At 41.8% G+C, this 24,048-nt stretch overlaps 1 protein-coding gene across 3 annotated transcripts in view; it reads right to left on the reverse strand.

Moving 5' to 3' along the window:
* Positions 1-24,048, reverse strand: part of TET1 (tet methylcytosine dioxygenase 1) — a 139,841-nt gene that overhangs the window by 76,355 nt on the left and 39,438 nt on the right. For 2 of the 3 annotated variants that reach the window (XM_031015627.3, XM_031015626.3), the window contains exon 3: positions 22,809-22,862. In XM_031015627.3, the coding sequence (XP_030871487.1) occupies positions 22,809-22,862 (54 nt within the window). Of the gene's footprint in view, positions 1-22,808; positions 22,863-23,074; positions 23,511-24,048 lie in introns of those variants that run through there. The other variant, XM_055353637.2, reaches the window with a different exon arrangement.

Here is a 24,048-nt window from a genome sequence, read left to right on the forward strand (position 1 = left end):
TGAATTTCTACACACTTTACCCATTGCCTGGTGGTGTTGCTGGATTTTACTAATTATGTGACAGATACACCAGAGGCTAACCCTGACTATGCAAGCTTAGTAGTTAAGTAAGTTATGAAGTGGCCATCTGTGTTTTCTGCTTAAGCCGTTGAGAGGATCTCAAAGGTAGAAGAGACCTTCAAGGGCATCGAGTCCATCTACTGATGCCAGGGGTGGACTCTGTTAACTCTATTAAGTGATTCCTCAACCTTTGCCAAGTATCCAAAGCAACAGGAAACTAACTACCTCGAAACAGTATATAGTAGGCTGTTTCCTCCTCCCTTCTATCCAACAGTCCTATTTTAACCTTTCATATATTTGTCAGTAATAGTTTATAGCCGATAGAATAAAATAGCTGTAAGTTTATATTAATATAACAAATAATTGATGAACAAAGAAATGGGAGAAAAAAGACAACACTTTTTTTACAGTAGAATTTCCATTAATAGATGTAGAAGGAATGGTAGAAACAGAAAATGACCGTTTGGCAAACACCACATTAATAAGTATTGGAGGCAAAGTAGATGCTAAATACGATTAAAGGACTTGCATAGTCTCCAAGTATCTCCCCACAATATATTAATATTTGTTAATTACAAAGGGAAACAGTAATTTTACAGAGGTGAAACCTGGCCAAGGATCTCTGTAAAACCCTTAAGCCAAGAGATCAAAGTTAACCCAGATAATGTGATTTTCTGACATGATACACAGCAGGGCACCTGACTCCTGCGGATTATTGCCAAAAATGCATATCCTAAATTTAATTATGAGGAAGTACCAAACAAGCCCAATTTGAGTAGCCAAGAGCAGTAGCTCACGCCTGTAATCCTAGCACCCTGGGAGGCTAAGGCGGGAGGGTCCTTTGAGGGAAAGAGTTTGAGATCAATCTGGACAACACGGCGAGACACTGTCTCTACAAAAATTTTCTTAAAAACCAATTTCAGGGACATTCTACAAAATAACAGACCAAGATTCTTTAAAACTGCCAATGTCATGAAAGGCAAACACTGAGAAACTATGTTGAAAGAGGACTGTGGAACTGTTCAACACTGAGGAACTGTGTGGAACTGTGTTGGAGATCAAGGAGAAATGACAACTAAATACAATGAGGGGCCGGGTGTGGTGGCTCATGCCTGTAATCCCAGCACTTTGGGAGGCCGAGGCAGGCAGATCACCTGAGATTAGGAGTTCCAGACCAGCCTGGACAACATGGTGAAACCGTCTCTACTAAAAAAAATACAAAAATTAGCTGGGCCTGGTGTCAGACACCTGTAATCCCAGCTACTCTGGAGGCTGAGGCAGGAGAATTGTTAGAACCTGGGAGGTAGAGACTGCAGTGACCCGAGATCACGCCACTGCACTCCATCCAGACTGGGCAACAGAGCAAGGCCTTGTCCAAAGAGGGAAGAGGGAGAGAGGGAAGGAGGGAGGGAGGGAGGGAAGGGAGGGAGGAAGGAAGGGAGGGAGGGAGGGAGGGAGGGAGGAAAGAAGGAAGGAAGGAAGGAAGGAAGGAAGGAAGGAAGGAAGGAAGGAAGGAAGGAAGGGCAGGCATAGGTATCCTATATGGAATCCTGCACCCAAAAAAGGACATTCGTGGGAAAATTGGCCAAATTTGAGTTACATATTTAACATAGTTAATAGCACTGTGTTATTGTTAACATCTTAGTTTTGACTGATACTAAGGCTATGTAAGATAACATTTGGGGATGTTGGATAAAGAGTATAAGAGAATTCTTTGTACTACTTTTGTAATCATTTTATAAGTATCAAATGATATCCAAATTAAGAAAAGACAAACATATAACTATCTCAGTTTAGAGCCCATACTCCTGTTCCCAAGACCCTTTTTCTCCCTCGAGGCTCAGGTTTAAACAGAACTTTTAGATATAGGGAATGGATTTCATAATGTACACGATGTTGATCACTCAGTTCTTTAATCCTAAGGTTAGCCTTTGTGTTTTTCATTATAATTTGAAATTTCTTTGATTTTATTAAAGTCTCACTACAGAAAAAAATTGAAAATGCAACAGATGTAGAGAAGGAAAACCAGAAGAAACACCCCAAATCGTCTACTCGGGAAACTAGTATTTAATCAGCCAGATTTTTAAATTTTATTTATTTATTTTTTTTGAGATGGAGTCTCACTCTGTCACCCAGGCTGGAGTGCAATGGTGTGATCTCAGCTCACTGTAACCGCCTCCCGGATTCAAGAGATTCTCCTGCCTCAGCCTCTCGAGTAGCTGGAACTACAGGTGCAAGCCACCAAGCTCAGTTAATTTTTGTATTTTTAGTAAATACGGGGTTTCACCACGTCGCCCAGGCTAGTCTCAAACTCCTGAGCTCAGGAGGCTGAGGCAGGAGAACCGCTTGAACCCAAGAGGTGTAGGTTGCTTTGAGCCGAGATCACGCCACTGAACTCCAGCCTGGGCAACAAGAGTGAAACTCCGTCTCAAAACAACAACAACAACAACAACAACAACAAGAAACACCTAGGCTCAAGCAATCCTCCCACCTTGGCTTCCCAAATTGCTGGGATTACAAGCATGAGCCACCATGCCTGGCCAACTGTTTTTAACACCAAAACCATAAGTACCCAAAGAAAAAGATAAACTGAACACAACCAAAATTATGAGACCATAACTAACAGAATAAAATAACTGCAAACCATACATTTGATAAAGGACTTGTGTGTAGGACATAAAGTACTATTATAATTCAATAATAAACAGTCAAATGGCTCAATTTAAATATGAATAGATAGTTCTCCAAAGAAAACATACAAATGGCCAAGAGGCACATGAAAAGATGTTAAATACCATTAGCTATTCAAGATACCAGTTTGCCACCCACTAGGAGGCTAAAATTTTTAAGATGGACATTAATAAGTGTTGACCAGGATGTAGAGAAACTGAACCTTTCATCCACTGGTAGTGGGAACATAAAAGGATGAAGCTGCTTTGGAAAGGTCTGGCAGTTGCTCTTAAAGTCAAGCATAGAGTTAACATAGGAACCAGTAGTTTCACTTCTTGGTATGTACCCAAGAAGAGTGAAAACATGTCCACACAAAAAGTTCCACATGAATGACTATAGCAGGATCCTTCATAGTAGTTAAAAAGTGTGTGTGTTTGGGGGTGGGGGTGGTGTACAAATGGCCAACAACTGGAGGATATAGAAAGAAAATGAGCTATATACATACTCCATACATTGAAACATTACTCAAGAAAAGTAGTGATATATGCTACAACGGATAAACTTGGAAAAGATTATGCAAAGTGAAAGTCAGTCACTAAGTATCACGTACTATATGATGCCATTGTTTGAAATGTCTGGAATAGGCAAATCCAGAGACAGGAAGTACACTAGTGGTTGCCAAGGGCTGGGGTAAATGGAAGGATTGGGGAATGACAGCTAAGGAGAACAGGGTTACTTCTTAGGTAATGAAAATGTTCTAAAATTGATTGTCATGATAGATGCACATTGGTGAATGTACTAAAAGCCACTGAATTGTACACTTTATTTTATTTATTTATTTATTTTTGAGACAAAGTCTCGCTCTGTCGCCCAAGCTGGAGTGCCTGGCTCACTGCAATCTCCGCCTCCTGTGTTCAAGCAATTCTCTCTGCCTCAGCCTCCCAGGTAGCTGGGATTACAGGCCCCTGCCACCACGCCTGGCTAATTTTTGTATTTTTAGTAGAGACGGGGGTTTCACCATATTGGCCAGGCTGGTCTTGAACTCCTAAACTCAAGTGATCTGCCCAGCTCGGCCTCCCAAAGTGCTGGGATTACAGGAATGAACCACCATGCCCAGCCTGAATTGTACACTTTAAATGAGTGAACTGTATGGTATACAAATCATATCTCAATGAGACTGGGGAAATCAGTCATCAAAACTCGCTGAATAATATATTTGTGATCTGAGTATTTCACAATATGTAAAATTCACTTCAAAAACTAATGACACCTGCACAGCATGTTAAATATAGCTATTAGTGTACTGTGCACTGCAAATTTGCTGAGAGAGTACATTTCAAATATCCTCACCATAAGTTATTTAAGGTGATAAATATGTTAATTAGATTAATTTTCCACATTGTATTCATAAAAATGCAATGTTGTTTTGTACCCCATAAATATATGCAACTATTGTTTGTCAATTTACAATAAAAATAAACTTTAAAAATAATTCTGCCATTCAAAATGAATGGGCGTGGTTGGGTGCAGTTGGCTCACACCCATAACCCCAGCACTTTGGGAGGCTGAGGGGGCTAGATTACTTGAGCTCAGGGCAAAAAAGTGAGACCCCTCTGTCTCTACAAAAAATATAAAAAAAGCCAGGTGTGGTGGTGAGCATGTGTGTTCCCAGCTACTTGGGAGACTGAGGTGGGAGGATCACTTGAGCCCAGGAGGTGGAGGTTACAGTAAGCTGATGAGCTTCTACCACTGCACACCAGCCTGGGTGATAGAGACTCTGGCTCAAAAAAACAGAATAACGGAAGGGGTGGACTCATGTATCTATACTACACATATGTAACTATAGAGATACTTGTATGTATATAGATTATACCTAGAAAGATACCCACAAAACTATCAAGACTATGCACCTCTGATATATGAGACTAAGATTGAAAGGAGGGAGGAACAAGTATACAGGAGAATGTTTACTTTTCCTTTGTACCTTTAATTCCTTTCAAAAATTTAAAACTACTATTAAATGAATTCATTGAATTTCTTTTTACTTAATTATTTATTTGCTTTTTAAGAGACAGGGTCTAATTCTGTCACCCAAGCTGGAGTGACGTGGCAAGATCATAACTCATTGCAGCCTTGAAATCCTGGGCTCAGGTGATCCTCCCAGCTCAACCTCCCAAAGTGCTGAGATGACACCGTTTGCTACCAGGCCAGGCCCAGATTTCCTTTTAAATCATACTGATTAATCTGCATTTTCTTTCATAACAAACTAATTTTGACTACACTTTGACATGTTGCCCTTGGATCATCAGTTGTACATAGGATTGTACTATACTTATGCTATTATAATAAGCTAAAAGTTTCACTCAGAGGTAATTTTTGTGTTTGTACATGCCCTGAAGGGCATTTTCTGCTATTTGTTTCCTATCTGGTACATAAACAAATCTTTTTTCTTTTGTTCACAGCTAGGTGGTCCCAGATTGGAGTAGGTTGTCGCTGATTAATTGGTTATCTTCTATTTTACTTTATCTCCATTGACTTTCAGCATTGGGCTTCTTTTGTTTGTATTAAGGTCCTGGTAAGATAAAGCTCTGTGGAAGATAAGAGCAGGAAGGGCAAGATAAAGAAGGAATGAAGTCTATGTCACATTCCCTTGGAATTCTATGCCTAGTTAGCCTCATTCCCTAATACCTATTTTTTTTTAAAACATCCCAGTTACTACAGCCACATTTTACCATACAGTAACCTGACTCCAACTTTCTTAAACCAAACTTAGCCATTTTAACTACACTGTGCAATCGGATATTGATCTAGTTTAAGTGAGGGTATAAACTAGATTTCATGAGTGGAGTGACACAGGAAGCCATAAGAATTTTTTACTGTTACTTAAAAGGTTTCCTCCTTTACTCTTAAAAACTCAAGAGGTACCATTGCTATGCCCTCCCCACCCCCAAAATTCAAAGCCAGGTATGGTGACTAACGCCTGTAATCCCAATGCCTCAGGAGGATCACTTGAGCCCAGGAGGTTCAGGCTACAGTGAGCCGTAATTGTACTACTGCACTCCAGCATGGACAACAGAGCAAGACACTGTCTCTTTAAAAAAAAAAAAAAAAGAAAAAGAAAGCAAGAAAGAAATTCAAGATGACGTAAAGGTAACATGGTACAAGATAAAATGTTTGGGTTAAAAATAGAGTCCATTGGCCAGGCGCGGTGGCTCACGCCTGTAATCCCAGCACATTGGGAGGTCGACGCGGGTGGATCACCTGAGGCTGGGAGTTCCAGACCAGTCTGACCAACATGGTGAAACCCCACCTCTACTAAAAATACAAAATTAGCCAGACGTGGTGGCGCATGCCTATAAGTCCCAGCTACTCAGGAGGCTGAAGCAGGAGAATCGCTTGAACCCAGGAGGTGGAGGTTGTGGTGAGCCGAGATCATGCCACTGCACTCCAGCCTAGGCAACAAGAGTGAGACTCCCTCTCAAAAAAACAAAAAACAAAAAAAACAAAAAAAAAACAAAAAAAAACAAAGATCCTCAATGGATGCTAAAAAGCAAAGAGAATTAACAGTATATTGACATAGTCTTAATGTATCTTCTCAGGCTGTGCTTGGTAGGGTGTCCCTGTATCCCCATCATTTTGGGAGGCTGAGGCAGAAGGATTGCTTGAGGCTGGGAGTTCGAGACCAGCCAGGGCAATGTAACAAGACTCCATGTCTGTAAAAAAGTTTAAAAATTGGCCGGGCGCGGTGGCTCACGCCTGTAATCCTAGCACTTTGGGAGGCCGAGGCGGGTGGATCACGAGGTCAGGAGATCGAGACCATCCTGGTTAACATGGTGAAACTCCATCTCTACTAAAAATACAAAAAAAAATTAGCCAGGCGTGGTGGTGGGCGCCTATAGTCCCAGCTACTCGGGAGGCTGAGGCAGGAGAATGGTGTGAATCCAGGAGGCGGAGCTTGCAGTGAGATAGCGCCACTGCACTCCAGCCTGGGCAATAGAGCAAGACTCCGTCTCAAAAAAAAAAAAAAAAAAAAAAAAAAAAAAAAAAGGCCGGGCGCGGTGGCTCATGCCTGTAATCCCAGGACTTTGGGAGGCCGAGGCGGGTGGATCACGAGGTCAGGAGATCGAGACCATCCTGGCTAACACAGTGAAACCCCGTCTCTACTAAAAATACAAAAAATTAGCTGGGCGTCGCGGTGGGTGCCTGTAGCCCCAGCTGCTCGGGAGGCTGAGGCAGGAGAATGGCATGAACCCGGGAGGCGGAGGTTGCAGTGAGCTGAGATTGCGCCACTGCACTCCAGCCTGGGCGACAGAGCAAGACTCCGTCTCAAAAAAAAAAAAAAAAAAAAGTTTAAATATTATCTGGGCATACTAACATGCACCTGTAATCCCAGCAATTTGGGAGGCTGAATCGAGAGAATCGTGTGAGCCCAAAAGTTTGAGACTGCCGTGAGCTGTGATTGAGCTACTGCATTCCCGCCAGGGTGAGAGTGAGACCATGTCTCATTAAAAAAAAAAATTCTCAAAAGATTGCTTAATTACAAAATGAAAGACTAAATTAGTACTGGAGAAACCTGGCAGATACACCTTAACCAAGTGATCTGTTAAGGTCACAAATTGACATGTGTCTCCAGATACGATGCTGCAGAGATCACAAACTCACTTCTGTGATACTCTTGTGAAAATGCATAACTTGAATGTAATCATCAGCAAATGCAAAACTCAATTTGAGGGAAATTCTTCAAAATGAGGGAAATTCTTCAAAAATAGCTGACCTGTACGCTTGGAAAATATCAGATTGAAAGACTAAAGAGATATAGCAACTGAATGCAATGCATAATGAGCGTCTGAATTACAAGGTATTAGGACAATTGGTGACATCTGAATAGGTTCTGATGAGTAAATTATTATCTGATGAGATAATAGCATTGTATCAATGTTAATTTCCTTATTAGTAGATTAAATAATAGCATTGTATCAATGTTAATTTCCTTATCATTACATTAGTACGTTAGATAATAATAGCATTGTATCAATGTTCATTTCCTTAATTTGATGATTGTACAGTAAGCTAAGTAAGATGTCCTTATTTATAGGAAATACTCTAGTAAGGAGTTTAAAAAACACCATTCTTAGGCCAGACGTGGTGGCTTATGCCTGTAATCCCAGCACTTTGGGAGGCCGAAGCGGGCGGATCACCTGAGGTCGGGAGTTCGAGACCAGCCTGACCAACATGGAGAAACCCCATCTCTACTAAAAATACAAAATTAGCCGGGCGTAGGCGTAGTGGCACATGCCTGTAATCCCAGCTACTTGGGAGGCTGAGGCAGGAGAATCACTTGAACCTGGGAGACAGATGTTACGGTGAGCTGAGATCGCGCCATTGCACTCCAGCCTGGACAATAAGAGTGAAACTCCGTCTCAAAATATAAAAAATAAACACCATTCTTGCCTGGACGCAGTGGCTCATGCCTGTAATCCTAGCACTTTGGGAGGCCGAGGCAGGTGGATCACTTGAAGTCAGGAGTTCGTGACCAGCCTGGCCAACATGGAGAAACCCCATCTCTGCTAAAAATACAAAAATTAGCCAGGCGTAGTGGTGGGTACCTGCAGTCCCAGCTACTCAGGAAGCTGAGGCAGGAGAATCGCTTGAACCTGGGAGGTGGAGGTTGCAGTGAGCTGAAATCGTGCCGCTGCACTCCAGCCTGGGCAAAAGAGTGAGTCTCCATCTCAAAAAAAAAAGAAAAGAAAAGAAACACCATTCTGAAACTTACTCTCAAAGAATTCAGGGTAAAAACTATGTGTGGAGAGAGAGAGGAAAAAAAAGAAACCTCAGGGTAGGGTATAAGGGAATACTGTGTACTATGCCAGGCTGGGAGCGGTGGCTCAAGCCTGTAATCCCAGCCCTTCAGGAGGCCCAGGCGTGTGGATCACGAGGTCAGGAGTTCGAGACCAGCCTGGCCAACATGGTGAAACCGTCTCTACTAAAAATACAAAAATTAGCCGGGTGTGGTGGCACACGCCTGTAATCCCAGCTATTCAGGAGGCTGAGGCAAAAGAATTGCTTCAACCTGGGAGACGGAGGTTGCAGTGAGCCAATATCACACCACGTTGGAGTGCCAACATGGGCAAAAAAGTAAAACTCAAAAAAAAAATGCCATAAAAATTTTAAATTTTTTATGAAACACACAAGAAAGAAGTGAGAACGGCTGGGTGTGATGGCTCATGCCTGTAAGCCCAGGAGTTTAGGAGGCCAAGGTGGGTGGATTGCTTGAGCTCAAGAGTTTGAGACCAGCCTGGGCAACATGACAAAACCCTGTCTCTATAAAATATACAAAAAATTAGCCAGGTGTGATGGCATACACCTGTAATCCCAGCTACTCAAGAGGCTCAGGCACGAGAACTGCTTGAACCCAGGAGGTGGAGAATGCAGTGAGCACACCTGTAGTCCCAGCTACTCAGGTGGCTGAGGCACGAGAATCGCTTGAACCTAAGAGGTGAAGGTTAGGTTGCAGTGAGCTGAGATTGTGCCACCACACTCCACCCTGGATAACAGAGCAAGACTCTTGTCTCAAAAAATTAAGAAGTGAGAAGATAGGATGCTTTTTCATTTCAGAATTTAGCAAATCACATTTCTTGGGCAGTGAATTTGACTGAGTTTTTTGAAAAGTCAGGACAGAAAAATACATTTTTTCCTTTCTCCACTTTTGAAGGAAAACACAGTATTTATACTGTTTTTTATTTCTGACCATGAACAGCACATAAATTAATCTTCAGTATTTCCCCCTAGAAATTCTATTGAGCAGAAATTAGCTGTTAGACCTTATAGTATAATTGTATCATTTGTAATAATGCATAGCATCTTAGAAAATGTGGCCCAACTAAATCAGCATGGTCAGCATGGTCCTAAGTTGTTTTAGTGAAGTGATCAAATATCACAGGCTTTAAATAAACCCAGGACAGGTGGATTAAATTTCTCGTGAAATGTTCCAATCTTCAGTTCAGCTATTTTACACTATCCATTAAGTGAGAGCATAAACCAGATTTCATGGGTGGAGGGACAAAATTAACATATTGAAATAGCTTCTACTTATCTTAAACAGCAAATAACCTTCAAATAAGGTTCACCAAAATACTTTAACCAGCAATTTTTTTTTTTTTTTTTTTTTTTTTGAGACGAAGTCTCGCTCTTGTCCTCCAGTCTGGAGTGCAATGGCACAATCTCGGCTCACTGCAACCAGTGTCTCCCGGGTTCAAGCGATTCTCTTGCCTCAGCCTCCTGAGTAGCTGGGATTACAGGTGCGTACCACCATGCCCAGCTAATTTTCTGTACTTTAAGTAGAGACAGGGTTTCACCATGTTGGCGAGGCTGGTCTCGAACTCCTGACCTCAGGTGATCCACCTGCCTCGGCCTCCCAAAGTGCTAGGGATTACAGGCTGAGCCTCTGTGTCCGGCCAACCAGTAGTGTTTTTGTGAGTGCTTCCCCATTGCTCTATTATATCATTACTTTTTTTTTCCATGTTGTTTTTTCAATGAGCCAATGATTAAGGCATTCTTTCATCTTCATTCCCTGAAACCACTGGGGTGGATGCAGCAGATCAATTTAATCTCTGAGTTTACCCAATTACATTATTTTTTCCAATCTGCTAATCTCCTGTAATTAGGAACTTTGGAGAGTCTCCAACAAAGACTCCAACAGTTAAACATAGATTGGACAACCTACCTGAAACTTACTGAAATTTACTGTCAGTTACCCAAATCAATTGACCATCAAATCAAAAGATTTTTTTACAAAATGGAACAAGTAGTCTATGCAACCATCATCAAAAAGAAAGACTTTTCTGTAGGTTTGGGTTCTTTTAAATGGAACACGTCAGAGAAAAGTTAATCAAATTAAAATAAATGTATTAAATATGTATCTTGATTTGCCATAGCAATTAATTAGAGACTATCAATGCTGGATCAATGATTTGAGGAAGTAGTTTTTCCTTTACACCAAGATGCAATTACACAAATTTTGCAGTTCTGACTTAACTGACTGAAGTTAAGCTATAATGTGTATGAATTCAATTATTCATTAAAAAGATAAATGTATTGAGTTGTAAACACAAGATATTCTGTTAGACACTGTGGAGAACAAATATGTGAATACTACTCTACCCTTAAAGGATTTGTAATGATTCATAAAAGCAGCCAGGCATGGTGGGTCATGCCTGTAATTCTAACACTTTGGGAGTCTGAGGTGGGCAGTTCAGTTGAGCTCAAGAGTTCGAGACCAGCCTGGGCAACATGGTGTAAACCCGTCTCTATGAAAAACACAAAAATTAGCTGGGCATGGTGGTGTGTACCTGTAGTCTCAGCTACCTGGGGGACTGAGGTGGGAGGATCGCTTGAGCCTGAGAGGTGAGGCTACAGTGAGCTGAGATCTCGCCACTGCACTACGGCCTGGGTGACAAAGTGAGACTCTATCTCCTAAACAAAACAAAAACAAAAAAACCTCATACATATAGAATAATAAATGCAAATAAAAACTTAAGCAAATTAATAGACTATAAAGGACTTTATTTTATTTTTTAGTTTTCAAACTGGATCTCAACATGTTGCCCAGGCTGGTCTCAAACTCCGGGGATCAGTGGATTCTCCAAACTTAGCCTCCCACACTGCTGGGATTATAGAATTGGGTCCTAGTACCTGCTGATCACATTAAAAGAAAATGACTGGCCGGGCCCAGTGGCTCATGCTGGTAATCTCACCACTTTGGGAGGCTGAGGCTGGTGGATCACCTGAGGTCAGGAGTTCAAGACCAGCCTGGCCAACATGGTGAAACCTCGTCTATACCAAAAATACAAAAATTAGCTGGGTGTGGTGGTGTGCCCCTGTTGTCCCAGCTAGTCAAGAGGCTGAGACAGGAGAATCACTTGAACCCAGGAGGCGGAGGTTGCAGTGAGCCAAGATCGAGCCACTGCACTTCAGCCTGGGTGACAGAGTGAGACTCTGTCAATTAAAAAAAAAAAAGAAAACAACAACAAGATATGCCTCATCCATTGTAAGTAAATTAAAACAGAAGTGACATTTTCAAAAGGAATGAAAAGCCTCTGTTGAATATAGGCTTATATTTCTCAAAAGGCTATCAAGTGAATATACCAAGAGGAAATAATATTATTTTCTTTTCCCCTTCCTCCCTCCCTTCCTTTCTTCCTTCCTTCCTTTCTCCCCTCCCTCCCTCTCTCCCCACCCCCCCCCCCCACCTCCCGAGCTACTCATGGAGACTGAGGCAGGAGAATCACTTGAATCCAGGAGGCAGAGATTGCAGTGAGCAGAGATTGCACCATTACACTCCAGCCTGGGCAACAGAGCGAGACTCCCTCTAAAAAAAAAAAAAGAAAAGAAAAGAAAGAAAAGAAAAGAAAAGAAAGAAAAGAAAAGAAAAGAAAGAGAGAAAGGGTCTCTGACAATTGGCCTAGGCTGGAGTGCAGTAGCATGATTACAACTCACTGCAGCCTGGAACTCCCAAGCTCAAATGATCCTCTCACCCTAGCCTCCTGAGTAACTGGAATGACAGTCATAAGCCACTATGCCCAACCCACTTATTTTTTTCTTGAAGAGATAGAGTCTTGCTATGTTGCCCAAGCTGGAGTGCAGTCGCTTTTCACATGAGCTCTCATAGCATACCACGGTCTTGAGCTCCATAGTTCAAGCAATCCTCTTGCTTTAGCCTTCTGAGTAGCTAGGACTACATGAGTGTGCTACTGCACCTGGCTGAAATCCACATTTTTTGGAAAGGTCACTTTTTTTTTTGAGAAGGAGTCTCGCTCTGTTGCCCAGGCTACAGTGCAGTGGCACAATCTCAGCTCATTGCAACCTCCGCCTCCTGAGGTCAAGCGATTCTCCTACCTCAGCCTCCCGAGTAGCTGGGATTACAGGTGCCCGCCACCATGTCTGGCTAATTTTTGTGTTTAGTAGAGACGGGGTTTCACCACGCTGGCCAGGCCTGTCTCGAACTCCTGACCTTGTGACCCACCACCTTCGGCCTCCCAAAGTGCTGGGATTACACGCATGAGCCACTGCGCCCAGCCTAGTTCACTTCATATTCTTATGAACATAAATTACACCTTTACTTGTAATTATAATCACTATTAAAAAATTACTAGCTGGGCAAGGTAGCTCATGCCTGTAGTGCTAGTACTTTGGCTTTGCTTGAGCCCAGGAGTTTGAGACCAGCCTGGGTAACATGGCAAAACCTCATCTCTACAAAAAATATAAAAATTAGGCGGGTTTGGTGGTACACACCTATGGTCCCAGCTATTTGGGAAGCTGAAGTAAAAGATCAATTGATCCAGGAGGTCAAGGCTGCAGTGAGCCATGATCACACCACTACACTCTAGCCTGGGTGACTGAGGAAGACCTTGTCAAAAAAAAGTAAAAACAAAAAAACCACAGTATGCCAAGCGGTTCTAAACATTTAACATATTTTTTATTTTTGTGTTTTTTTATCTTTTGAGAAGGAATCTCCCTCTGTCACCCAGGGTGGAGTGCAGTGGGCGATCTCAACTCACTGCAACCTCCGCCCCCTGGGTTCAAGCAATTCTCCCACCTCAGCTTCCCGAGTAGCTGGGACTACAGGCAACCACCACCATGCCTGGCTAATTTTTGTTATTTCCTTTTTTTTTAGTAGAGATGGGGTTTCACCATGTTGGCCAGGCTGGTTGAGCTCCTGACCTCAAGTGATCCACCGCCTCGGACTCACAAAGTACTGGGATTACAGGCATAAGTCACCATGCCTGGCCTTTTTGTTTGTTTGTTTTTTGAGACAGAGTCTCGCACTGTCACCCAGGCTGGAGTGCAGTGGTGCAATATCAGCTCACTGCAAGCTCCACCTCCCGGGGTTCACATCATTCTCTTGCATCAGCCTCCCAAGTAGCTGGGACTACAGGCGCCCGCCACCACGCCTGGCTAATTTTTTGTATTTTTAGTAGAGACGGGGTATCACTGTGTTAGCCAGGATGATCTCGATCTCCTGACCTCGTGATCCTCCCGTCTCGGCCTCCCACAGTGCTGTGATTATAAGGGTGAGCCACCGTGCCCTGCCTTATTTTTTATAAATATATAGAGATGTAGTTTTGTCATGTTGCCCAGGCTGGTCTCAAACTCCTGAGCTCAGGCAACCCACTAGCCTTAGCCTCCCAAAGTGCTGGGATTACAGGTATGAGCCACTGTGCCCTGCCTAACATATTTTAAATAATTCACCCAACTCCCAAATAATCCTATGATATGGTGTATATGTATATAAAATATTTAAAAATAAATAAATATTTTAAAATGCTCTCACACGCTATATATATATAAAATAACCAGACTCCTAGAATAAGTTTATTATGTAATATCTGATTTCCTAGAATTATGAAAATAATCTATGCTTTAGTCAAATTCATGTGACATCAATAAATTTTACACATAGATGACAAAAACTTCAGAAGTACAGAAAAGGAGTTACTATTTAAAACTGTGGGATAACACCTGAGGAGGCTAAGGCAGGAGGATTGCTTAAGATCAGAAGTTCAAGATCACCCTGGGCAACACAGGGAAACCTGGTCTCTGCAAAAAATTTTAAAAATAGTCAGGCTTGGCCGGGGGCAGTGGCTCATGCCTGTAATCCCAGCACTTTGGGAAGCCGAGGAGGGTGGATCACCTGAGGTCAGGAGTTCGAGACCAGCCTGACCAACACGGAGAAACCCTGTCTCTACTAAAAATACAAAATTAGCCAGGCGTGGTGGCACATGCCTGTAATCTCAACCACTAGGGAGGGTGAGGCAGGAGAATCACTTGAACCTGGGAGGCGGAGGTTGCAGTGAGCCGAGATCACGCCATTGCACTCCAGCCTGGGCAACAAGAGCGAAACTCCATCTCAAAAAAAAATAAAATTAGTCAGGCTTGGTGGCACACACTTCTCAACCTAGGTACTCAGGAGACTGAGGTGGGAAGATCACGTGAGCCCAGTAGGTTTTGGCTGCAGTGAGCAGAGCCACTGCACTCCAGCCTAGGTGACAGAGTGAGACCCTGTCATAAAAACATATAAACAAACAAACAAAACTATGGGCCAGGAAAGGTTGCTCATGCCTGTAATTCCAACACTTTTGGAGGCCAAGGCAGGAAGATCGCTTGGATCCAGGAGGCTGAGACCACCCTGGGCAACATTTGAGACCCCTCTTTTGTATTAAAAAAAATTTTTTTTTAATTAAAAAATAAATATGGCTGGGCATGTTGGCTCATGCCTGTAATCCCAACACATTGGGAGGCTGAGGTAGGCAGATCACCTGAGGTCAGGAGTTGGCGGCCAGCCTGGCCAACATGGTGAAACCCTGTCTCTACTAAAACTACAAAAAATTAGCTGGGCTTGGTGGCACACACTTTTAGTCCCAGCTACTCAGGAGGCTGAGGTAGGAGAATCACTTGAACCCAGGAGGTGGAGGTTGCAGTGAGCCAAGATCACACCACTGCACTCCTGCCTGGGTGACAAACCAAGACTCCATCTCAAAAATAAATAAATAATAGGCCCGGCGTGGTGGCTCACGCCTATAATCCCAGCACTTAGGGAGACCAAGGCGGGTAGATCACGAGGTCAGGAGTATGAGACCAGCCTGGCTAAGATGGTGAAACCCCATCTCTACTGAAAATAAAGAAAATTAGCCAGGCGTGGTGGCGGACGCCTGTAATCCCAGTTACTCGGGAGGTTGAGGTAGGAGAATCGCTTGAACCTGGGAGACGGAGGTTGCAGTGAGCTGAGATCATGCCACTGCACTCCAGCCTGGGCTACAGAGTGAGACTCCGTCTCAATAAATAAATAAATAAATAGGACATTGTCGGCTGGGCACGGTGGCTCATGCCTATAATCCCAGCACTTTGGGAGGCCAAGGAGGGTGGATCTTGAGGTCAAGAGATTAAGACCATCCTGGCCAACATGGTGAAACCCCAGTCTCTACTAAAAATACAAAAATTAGCTGGGTGTGGTGGTATGCACCTGTAGTCCCAGCTACTCCGGAGGCTGAGGCAGGAGAACTGCTTGAACCCGGGAGATGGAGGCTGCAGTGAGCCGAGATTGCACCACTGTGCTCCAGCCTGGTGACAGAGCAAGACTCTGTCCAAAAAAAAAAAGACACTGTTACCTCTGTTACCCACGTTCTCTTGCATAGGCCATTTTGGTTGGCAAACCTTACCATCAAATCTTTGAAAATGAAATATATATTTATATTTATATATATAAACATATATATTTATATATTCTATATAGAGAGTGAATATATATATTCATATATATATATATGAATGACATTGCAAGACATTCCATTATTAAAAATATTTCACTTAAAAATGAATTAAGAAGGCCAGGTGCAGTGGTGCATGCCTGCACTTTGGGAGCCTGAGGAGAATGGATCGCTTTGAGCTCAGAGTTCTAGACCAGCCTGTCAAAACCTTGTCTCTACAAAAAATACAAAAATTAGCTGGGCATGGTGGTGTGTGCCTGTGATCCCAGCTATTTGGGAGGCTGAGGCTACAGAATCTCTTGAACCCGGGAGGCAAAGGTTGCAACGAACCAAGATTGCGCCACTCCACACCAGCCTGGGCAACAGAGTGAGACCTGTCTCAAAAACAAGCAAACAACTACAACAACAACAACAACAAAAAAAAAAAAAAAAAAAAAAAAAAAACTTAAGATCCAAACAAAACTTAAATAAAGTTATTAGTTGGCTCTTTTCATCTGACTCGTGAGAATATATTCTAGTCACTAAATGGAGAGCTATACAGTAAAGAAAGTACAACTCAGAAACAGTATGAATCCGGCACTATCAAAACACAAACACGTACCAGATGAGCCTAAGTATTCAGGATACAAGGCATATGTTCTTTTGTGGACTAGGAAGAATTCAAGTCTCTTTTTTTTTTCTTAATAGCCTGAATGAAATTTTCCTTAAACCCGTCCAACTCCATTTGGCTTTTATTCACTTTGATTCTCTGTTTGGGATCATTCCTAGAAATCACAGAATGGACATGAGTCTTGAGTCACTGGAAATATACATGCTCCAGTGATAAACGAATGCCTGTACATGAGCTGGTTTAGTGAGAACTCAGCCCTGAAATCCAGTCTGATCTCCAGGCAAAATGCTGTATTACAGTTTCTGGGTATACAAACCAGAAGCCCATGTGTGTCTTTGATTGTGTGAATAAACACTGATGGGTGAGCACACGTCCTTAACAGTTTTTGCCAGTTTATGACAAAATGAGTTCAATAAAGACAATGTGTTGTCATAAAACTAAATTATTAAATTTCTATGACCTTCCTGTGTTCTGATATTATCTTCTTCCCATTTTTAAAAATTAAAGCTGGTATTCCCTTGTGAATATTTTCAACACCCACTCTGATTTTTTTCCTCACTGGCCCATTAAATCCAGAAGTCTGGGATTAGTTGCCTGGGACTATAAGGAACTATCAAAATGACATGTGTTTTTTTTTTGTTTTGTTTTTGTTTTTGTTTTTCCCCTGAAGGATGGTCAAGCTTAGTATTTGATCTAGTACTTAAATTTGCAACATGTTGCTACAAGTAATAGAATGTTGCATTATAACCGTCAGTTTAAAAACTCTAAAGAAATTACTTTACCAATGATTTATTTTACTAACTGAAACAAAGTTATAGACAAATAAGCAGAAGAAAATCATTAGCAACTATGTTATCTTTCATTTGTAGGGTTTTTTGTTTGTTTGTTTGAGAGGGAGTCTCCCTCTGTCGCCCAGGCTAGAGTGCAGAGGCACAATCTCGGCTGACTGCCACCTCCGCCTTCCAGGTTCAAGCGATTCTCCTGCCTCAGCCTCCCAATTAGCTGCGATTACAGGCACCTGCCACCACACCTGGCGAATATTTGTATTTTTAGTAGAGACAGGGTTTCACCATGTTGGCCAGGGTGGTCTTGAACCCCTGACCTCAAGTGACCCACTCATCTTGGCCTCTCAAAGTGCTGGGATTACAGACATGAGCCACCGAACCTGGCCTATTTATAGCTTAATAGAATTTTAAAATAAACAATGTAACTCAATTGTATCTAATTTAGTAATTTTAGCAGGGGAGGGTGGCTGTAATCCTAGCTACTCAGGAGAATGAGAAAGGAAAATAGTTTGAGCCCAGGAGTTGAAAACCAGCCTGGGCAGCACGGCAAGACCTCAGCTCAACAAACAAACAAACAACAAACATAACCAGAGTATAATTTAGTCCTTTTAAACCAGCACTGGTCTAGTATATATAAAAATAATTTATGGGCTAGGCGTGGTTGCTCACACCTGTAATCCCAGCATTTTGGGAGGCTGCAGTGGGCAGATCACTTGAGGCCAGGAGTTTGAGACCAGCCTGGCCAGCATGGCAAAACCTCGTCTCTACTAAAAATACAAAAAAATTAGCTGGGCGTGGTGGCACATGTGTGTAATCCCACTTCTTAGTAGGCTGAGGCAGGAGAATCATTTGAACCCAGGTGGCGGAGGTTGCAGTGAGCCAAGACTGCACCACTGCACTCCAGCCTTAGTGACAGAGTGAGACTGTCTCAAATAAATAAGTAAATAAATTCAATAAAAACAATTTATAAATGATGGGAATGTTAAGTAACTTTCCCTAGATGATGTTTTCCTTCATCATCTCGGCAATTTTTGCTTGTTTCCTCACTGTAACCTCCGCCTCCCGGATTCAAGCGATTCTCCTACTGCAGCCTCCCGAGTAGGTGGGATTACAGGCATGCGCCACCACCCCTGGCTAATTTTGTATTTTTAGTAGAGATGGGAGTTTCTCTATGTTGGTCAGGCTGGTCTCGAACACCCAACCTCAGGTGATCTGCCTGCCTCAACCTCCCAATGTGTTGGGATTACAGGCCTGAGCCACTCGCCTGGCCCCACTTGTTCTTTATCAGCATCATCAAGGAATGAAGGAAAAGAGAAGAGCAAGTCAGTGCTGAACCCTGCAGGAAGATCCCTTAGTTTTCATTTTGCCTTTTTAAAATCATCCTCTGGAGACACTCTCCTGGTTTAATATCCACTGACATTTCTTTATATTTGTTCACCCAGCTCTTCCAAATACTACTCTGATGATATTTTATAATTAAATAGCTAGAAAATATTCCTTATCAGCCAAAAAGACTATCTAATTACAGAATGTATAAATGCATCCCCCTCAAGGATCCTCATGCTTATTGGGAAATAATTTCAGATTTACAGATGAGTTGCAAAAATAGTATAGAGTTATTATGTACTCTTCAGCCATCTTTGCCTAATGTTACCATCTTATGTAATCACAGTTCTAGTACTATTGTTCACTCTACCATACCACCCCTGTGATCACTAGTCATGCCCAGTATGTTGTTTTCCCTTCCAGGCCTACATTCCACCTTCCATAACCCTCTTACACATCCCAGAAGGCTGACCAGCGTGTACTACATCAGAGGTCTCCCCTTTCACTCTGGCTCCCCACTGGGATCAACCAATCAAAGCAGCAGGAGACTGGAGAGCAGGGCATTTATCCCACACCCACCCCCCACTTGACTCCTTGCAAGAGCATCTTTTTACCAAAGGCTCCAGCCCATGCTTCCTCTACTCAGCTGTAGCTACATTACCTGGTTCCCACTCACCATCCCCCTTCAGGCCTAGGATTAGTAATAGCTCTGCCTTCATCAGAGCTGGACTTCTTCACCATCCTTAGTTCTTTCCTTAACCCTCCCACACCATTGAAAGTAGTTCCTTTATTAAACTGTTCAAACCCCCAATTGACTGTGCTGTCTGATTTTCTCCAGGGACAACGACTAACAATCTAACAAAACTATTATCATCTTAAAATCGACTTTCTTAAAGGGAGTATACACTCCTACTCACCTGCCCCCACCACACACACACAAAGTAAAAGTTATTTACACAAATGTTTCTTCCAAGAGGAATTCCAAACCACGTCACTTAAAAGGCCAAGTTCGTGATTCAAGGACTGGAATTAGACCACACCTCTACCTAGATCAAGAGTCAAGGAAATGCTTGTGTTTCCAATAATAACATTGCTAACAAGATGTCATCTATATATGAAAATAACTAGTGATCACCAATAGGCTTGAATAGGATGCTGAGCTACCCCCACCCACCACTGGTGCACCATTAGCTGATACCCATTCTGGCCTTTAGAGTGCTTTGGCCAGAGCTGTCATTTCAGCTACAGGAAGAATCTCTAATCAGGATTTAGATCACTATTTAGTTTTTAATTTTGAAGTACAATAGAATGAATATGGTATAAATATGGATAATAGTGTTCTTTTGGTGGTGGGAGACAAGGTCTCATTCTATTCCTGAGGCTGGAGTGCATATAGCTCATGTGATTATAGCTCACTGCAGCCTCCAACTCCTAGGCTCAAGCAATCCTCCCTCCTCAGCCTCCTGAGTAGCTAGGACTAGAAGTGCACACCATCACACCCAGCTAATTTTTAAATTTTTCATAGAGACAGGATTTTGCTAGGTTTTGCAGGCTGGTCTCAAACTCCTGGCCTCAAGCAATCCTCCCGCCTTGGCCTCCCAAAGTTCTGGGATTACATATATGAGTCATCATACTGGTGGATAACAGGTATGTTTTTAAGAGGAGAGGGATATAAGACATGCCAGCCAATTTCAGCCCCACAACTGGATTCAATAGTTATCAGGTTCAGGTCAGTGTAGGATGAAACAAGTCTCAAATTCTATACCCAACTTCTTGAATCAGGTTCTTCACATATCCAACTACTTTCTAATAGATGATGAAAATGAAAAGTCAATCAGGATACCTGCAGCATCCACCCTGACAAAGGGTAAATGATCCAGGAGATTTCAACATCTAAAAGGATAAAGTCAAAGGAAGCAGACTAAATTTCTGGAATGACGCCAAATGTAAAGACAGCAAATAATGATGGAAGACCAAATCATAACCTGTGAGATTCCCATCACTGGTCCCCCAGGTAGCATGCTCCTAGAATGTTGAAGTCCTCACTCATAAAACCTCAAGCTGACAGTTGTATTCCTCTCCCACTCTCCCTCCCAAACACAGGTTTCATTTTCTTATGTCTTCTATAGGATTATATAATATTCTACATTTGCTCTATGAATTTTATACACATCAAGCTAAAATCTGAAAGTTTTTTTTTAGCATTTCTACTGTGAAGCAAAGAAACAAAGCTTTCTTTGGATGAGAAAAAAAATTATGTCTAACAGAAAATGTGGGAAACCATTTTTAAATGCCAACATCAGAAATTTTTTTTCCTTTTAGAATATTTTCCTGCTCTTGTACAGTAATCGCTAACTATAGAGGAGCGTGAGCAACAATTTGGTTCTGCTTGCTGTTGCAGATGAAATGTGGCCACCCACAGGCACTTTCATTCTTTTTCTTTTAAGTCAGAGTCCACTACCATGATTCCAAAAAGCAACACATGGCATATTTACTTTTTACATTTATTTCAGGTGACAGGACACTCACAATCTAACAAAATAAACATAGAATTAAATTGCATTCCCAAAGTCCAATTCTACTTCCTAGCCAAGGCAGGGGAAGACATAGATACTAGGCTTGGTCTATATTAGATTCTCCACATAATCTATCCCTTTCTCCTGCTAATCCCCATCCACAACCCCAACAAATGAGAGCCATTTTTAAGAGTAAGACTAAATCTATTTTTCACAAAATGCCTGAGATGGATATAGTCAACACAGAAAGTATAGAAGGAGCTTTTAATGATAAACTTCTATCTTTGTTGGAAGGAAAATGAATAAATGGGGGTTGATGGATCAACACAAAGAAGAAAAACAGAAAAGAGTTTAATTTACCTTGAGAATAACCATGATTCTATTTGTCCAGGCCCAGTGAAAATTTGTGTCAAGCAATTTCATTCATTTCACAGTGCCTAGCACATTGCTGACTATGTGGTAAATATTAAATAAATACTTGTTGGTTGATGAAACAGGTACATGAAAACGCTGTATATACACAGGAAGCAGAAACTCAGTGTGGTCAGGCAAATTTGAAAGCAGGGCAAGGTTTGGTTCTCCGTGTCAACATTTTCAAGTTACACACTGGGGCAACAAATGAAATAAAATTCTGCCACATTCATAGTTCAACATGTTGTTCCTCTTTGAGTGCTAAAACTTTATGTGTAAAAAAGGAAAGCTAGGATTAGGTAAAACTATTTTAAATTAAATGTACACAAAATAATTAAAGATAAGTCATTTTATTGCTTAGTATTTCTTCATGAATTTAAAAGGTGGCTTGCAAAGGTTGCTTACATTTGTAATAGCAATACACCACTTGAAATCTTAAACACATAAGCACCTATTCATTAGACTAAAGCTAGCCTTGAACTTTTAGTGATGCCATATGCTTTTAAATTAACCCTTCTAAACATTGTACAAATCTCATCACACAGACTGTGAGTTTATAACTGAATTAGTTTACTATTAAATACTCATCAGGCAAACTATAGAAAATAAAGAAAACATGCATATTCTTACGGCTTCATGAAAGCCAAAATTAAAGATGATATTATGAGAATTTGAGATTAAACAACTATAATTTGGCTGTAAGATCTCCATTACTTACACATTAAGGACTTTTTCTTTGGAAAAGAATCATACATTTTAAAATAGCCTTTAATGGACAGTCTATTAAAATCACAATGGATCATAGCTGTCAACTTCAAATAGTGCCTTTCTTCTAAAGGGCTTAAGTTTACACACTGGTGCAACACCACAAATGCAGATGCTACAAAGGGAGCTATAAAGAAAAACAAATTTTATTCACAACACTCTGCATACAAACTTTTCTTTCTGTAGACTTGTGTGGAGTTGAAAATAAAGGATGCTAATATGCACATTATGCAGCACATCAAAAAAAAAGAGAGAGAAAACACTTTAGTTGAGTGGAAATTCATCCATCTACTGAAAATCTGGGAGAATTCACATATGCTGTACTCCAAATATACCCAAGTGCAGAAAAATACTATATGAAATGGAAAAATAATGAAATATTATTTAATCAACAGCTGATTACCTTTAAAACTTTGGGCTTCTTTTCCCTCTGGGGCCTCTTGTTTTCCTTTATAACCTAAAAAAAATCAAATTGCAAAATGAGCCTCTGTTTAAGAAATAAAATTAGCTCCCACATCCCCAAAATTTTTGGCTATTTCTCTGTAAAACTATTTATACCATTTAAAATCATCAACATGTTTGCTAGGCAGAACCTAAAGAGCTTATGTAAAATGTATACTTTAAAAGTCACTAAAAAAAATCTTGCATAAAGATGAAGTAGGGAAATACCCTTTTTTCCCCTTAAAGTCTGTCTTAATTAGCCTCTGCATTCTTCACAGCGAAGCCCACGAGGTAGCCATCTTGCTTGCTTCTGCAGAGGAAGCCTCTACAGTGGAACAGTTCTGCAAACTGCTTTTTGGTATTATTATCATGGTGTTTAAAGGCAGCCCTGGCCTGCCAGCACTGTAGACGTGCTGGGCATGCCTTTTGCAAAAACAGCCCCACAAAGAGTGCAGCCAATGGCAATGCAGAGCTTAGCAACTCCAAAGTGATCTTCTCAGCCTAGCCCTTCCTAGACAAAGGATCTCCTGTGCGGCTCGGCTCTCACCACAGGACACAGGCAGCCACAAGCTGCGACATGGAGTTCGCTGCAGAGGATCTGGTCGCGCCGAAATCACAGGAGGCTTCAGCAAAAACAATGCACACAAATCCCCCAGGTCACCACCATTGGATCGATGGTAGAGCCTTCCTGATTAGTAACCTCTTGGCGGTTCCGAGGGCAGGTCTGCATGGGGGAGGGGTGCGCTGCTCTGCCTCCAATGTACAGGAGACATAACTGAGCCTAGGGGGGCATTTGGGCTTGCTGAAACTCTGGAAGGTATTGTGCATTTTTACTTTATAAGGCAAGGCTAAATATTGGCGATATTTAAGGCAGGGAGGTTATGTGAGGACAGTGTAGGCTCAGCTGTTGGGCTGCGTGTCTCATTCCTCGGGAACCACACCTCTTTGCAGCAGGCGCTTTGCCCAGAAACACAGCAATTTGATTTCTGTCAATAAATGTCCAATGACAATGGCGAATTAAAAAATAACAGTAAAGCCACTGAAAAGGAAAAGGACAGGATGAGGACAAAAAGAGAGGGAGGAGTTTTCAAAATACACTTGCCACTCTGAGTGGCTAGAGAGAAAGGATTTTCTCTCTTGCTCTGGGCATTTCGGATGACCTTCATTTCCAAATAAAATTTCTCCCCTACGAGAAGGAAAAT

The sequence above is a fragment of the Gorilla gorilla genome, chromosome 8 (genome assembly GCF_029281585.2).
Source record: "Gorilla gorilla gorilla isolate KB3781 chromosome 8, NHGRI_mGorGor1-v2.1_pri, whole genome shotgun sequence".
Taxonomy (NCBI): domain Eukaryota; kingdom Metazoa; phylum Chordata; class Mammalia; order Primates; family Hominidae; genus Gorilla; species Gorilla gorilla.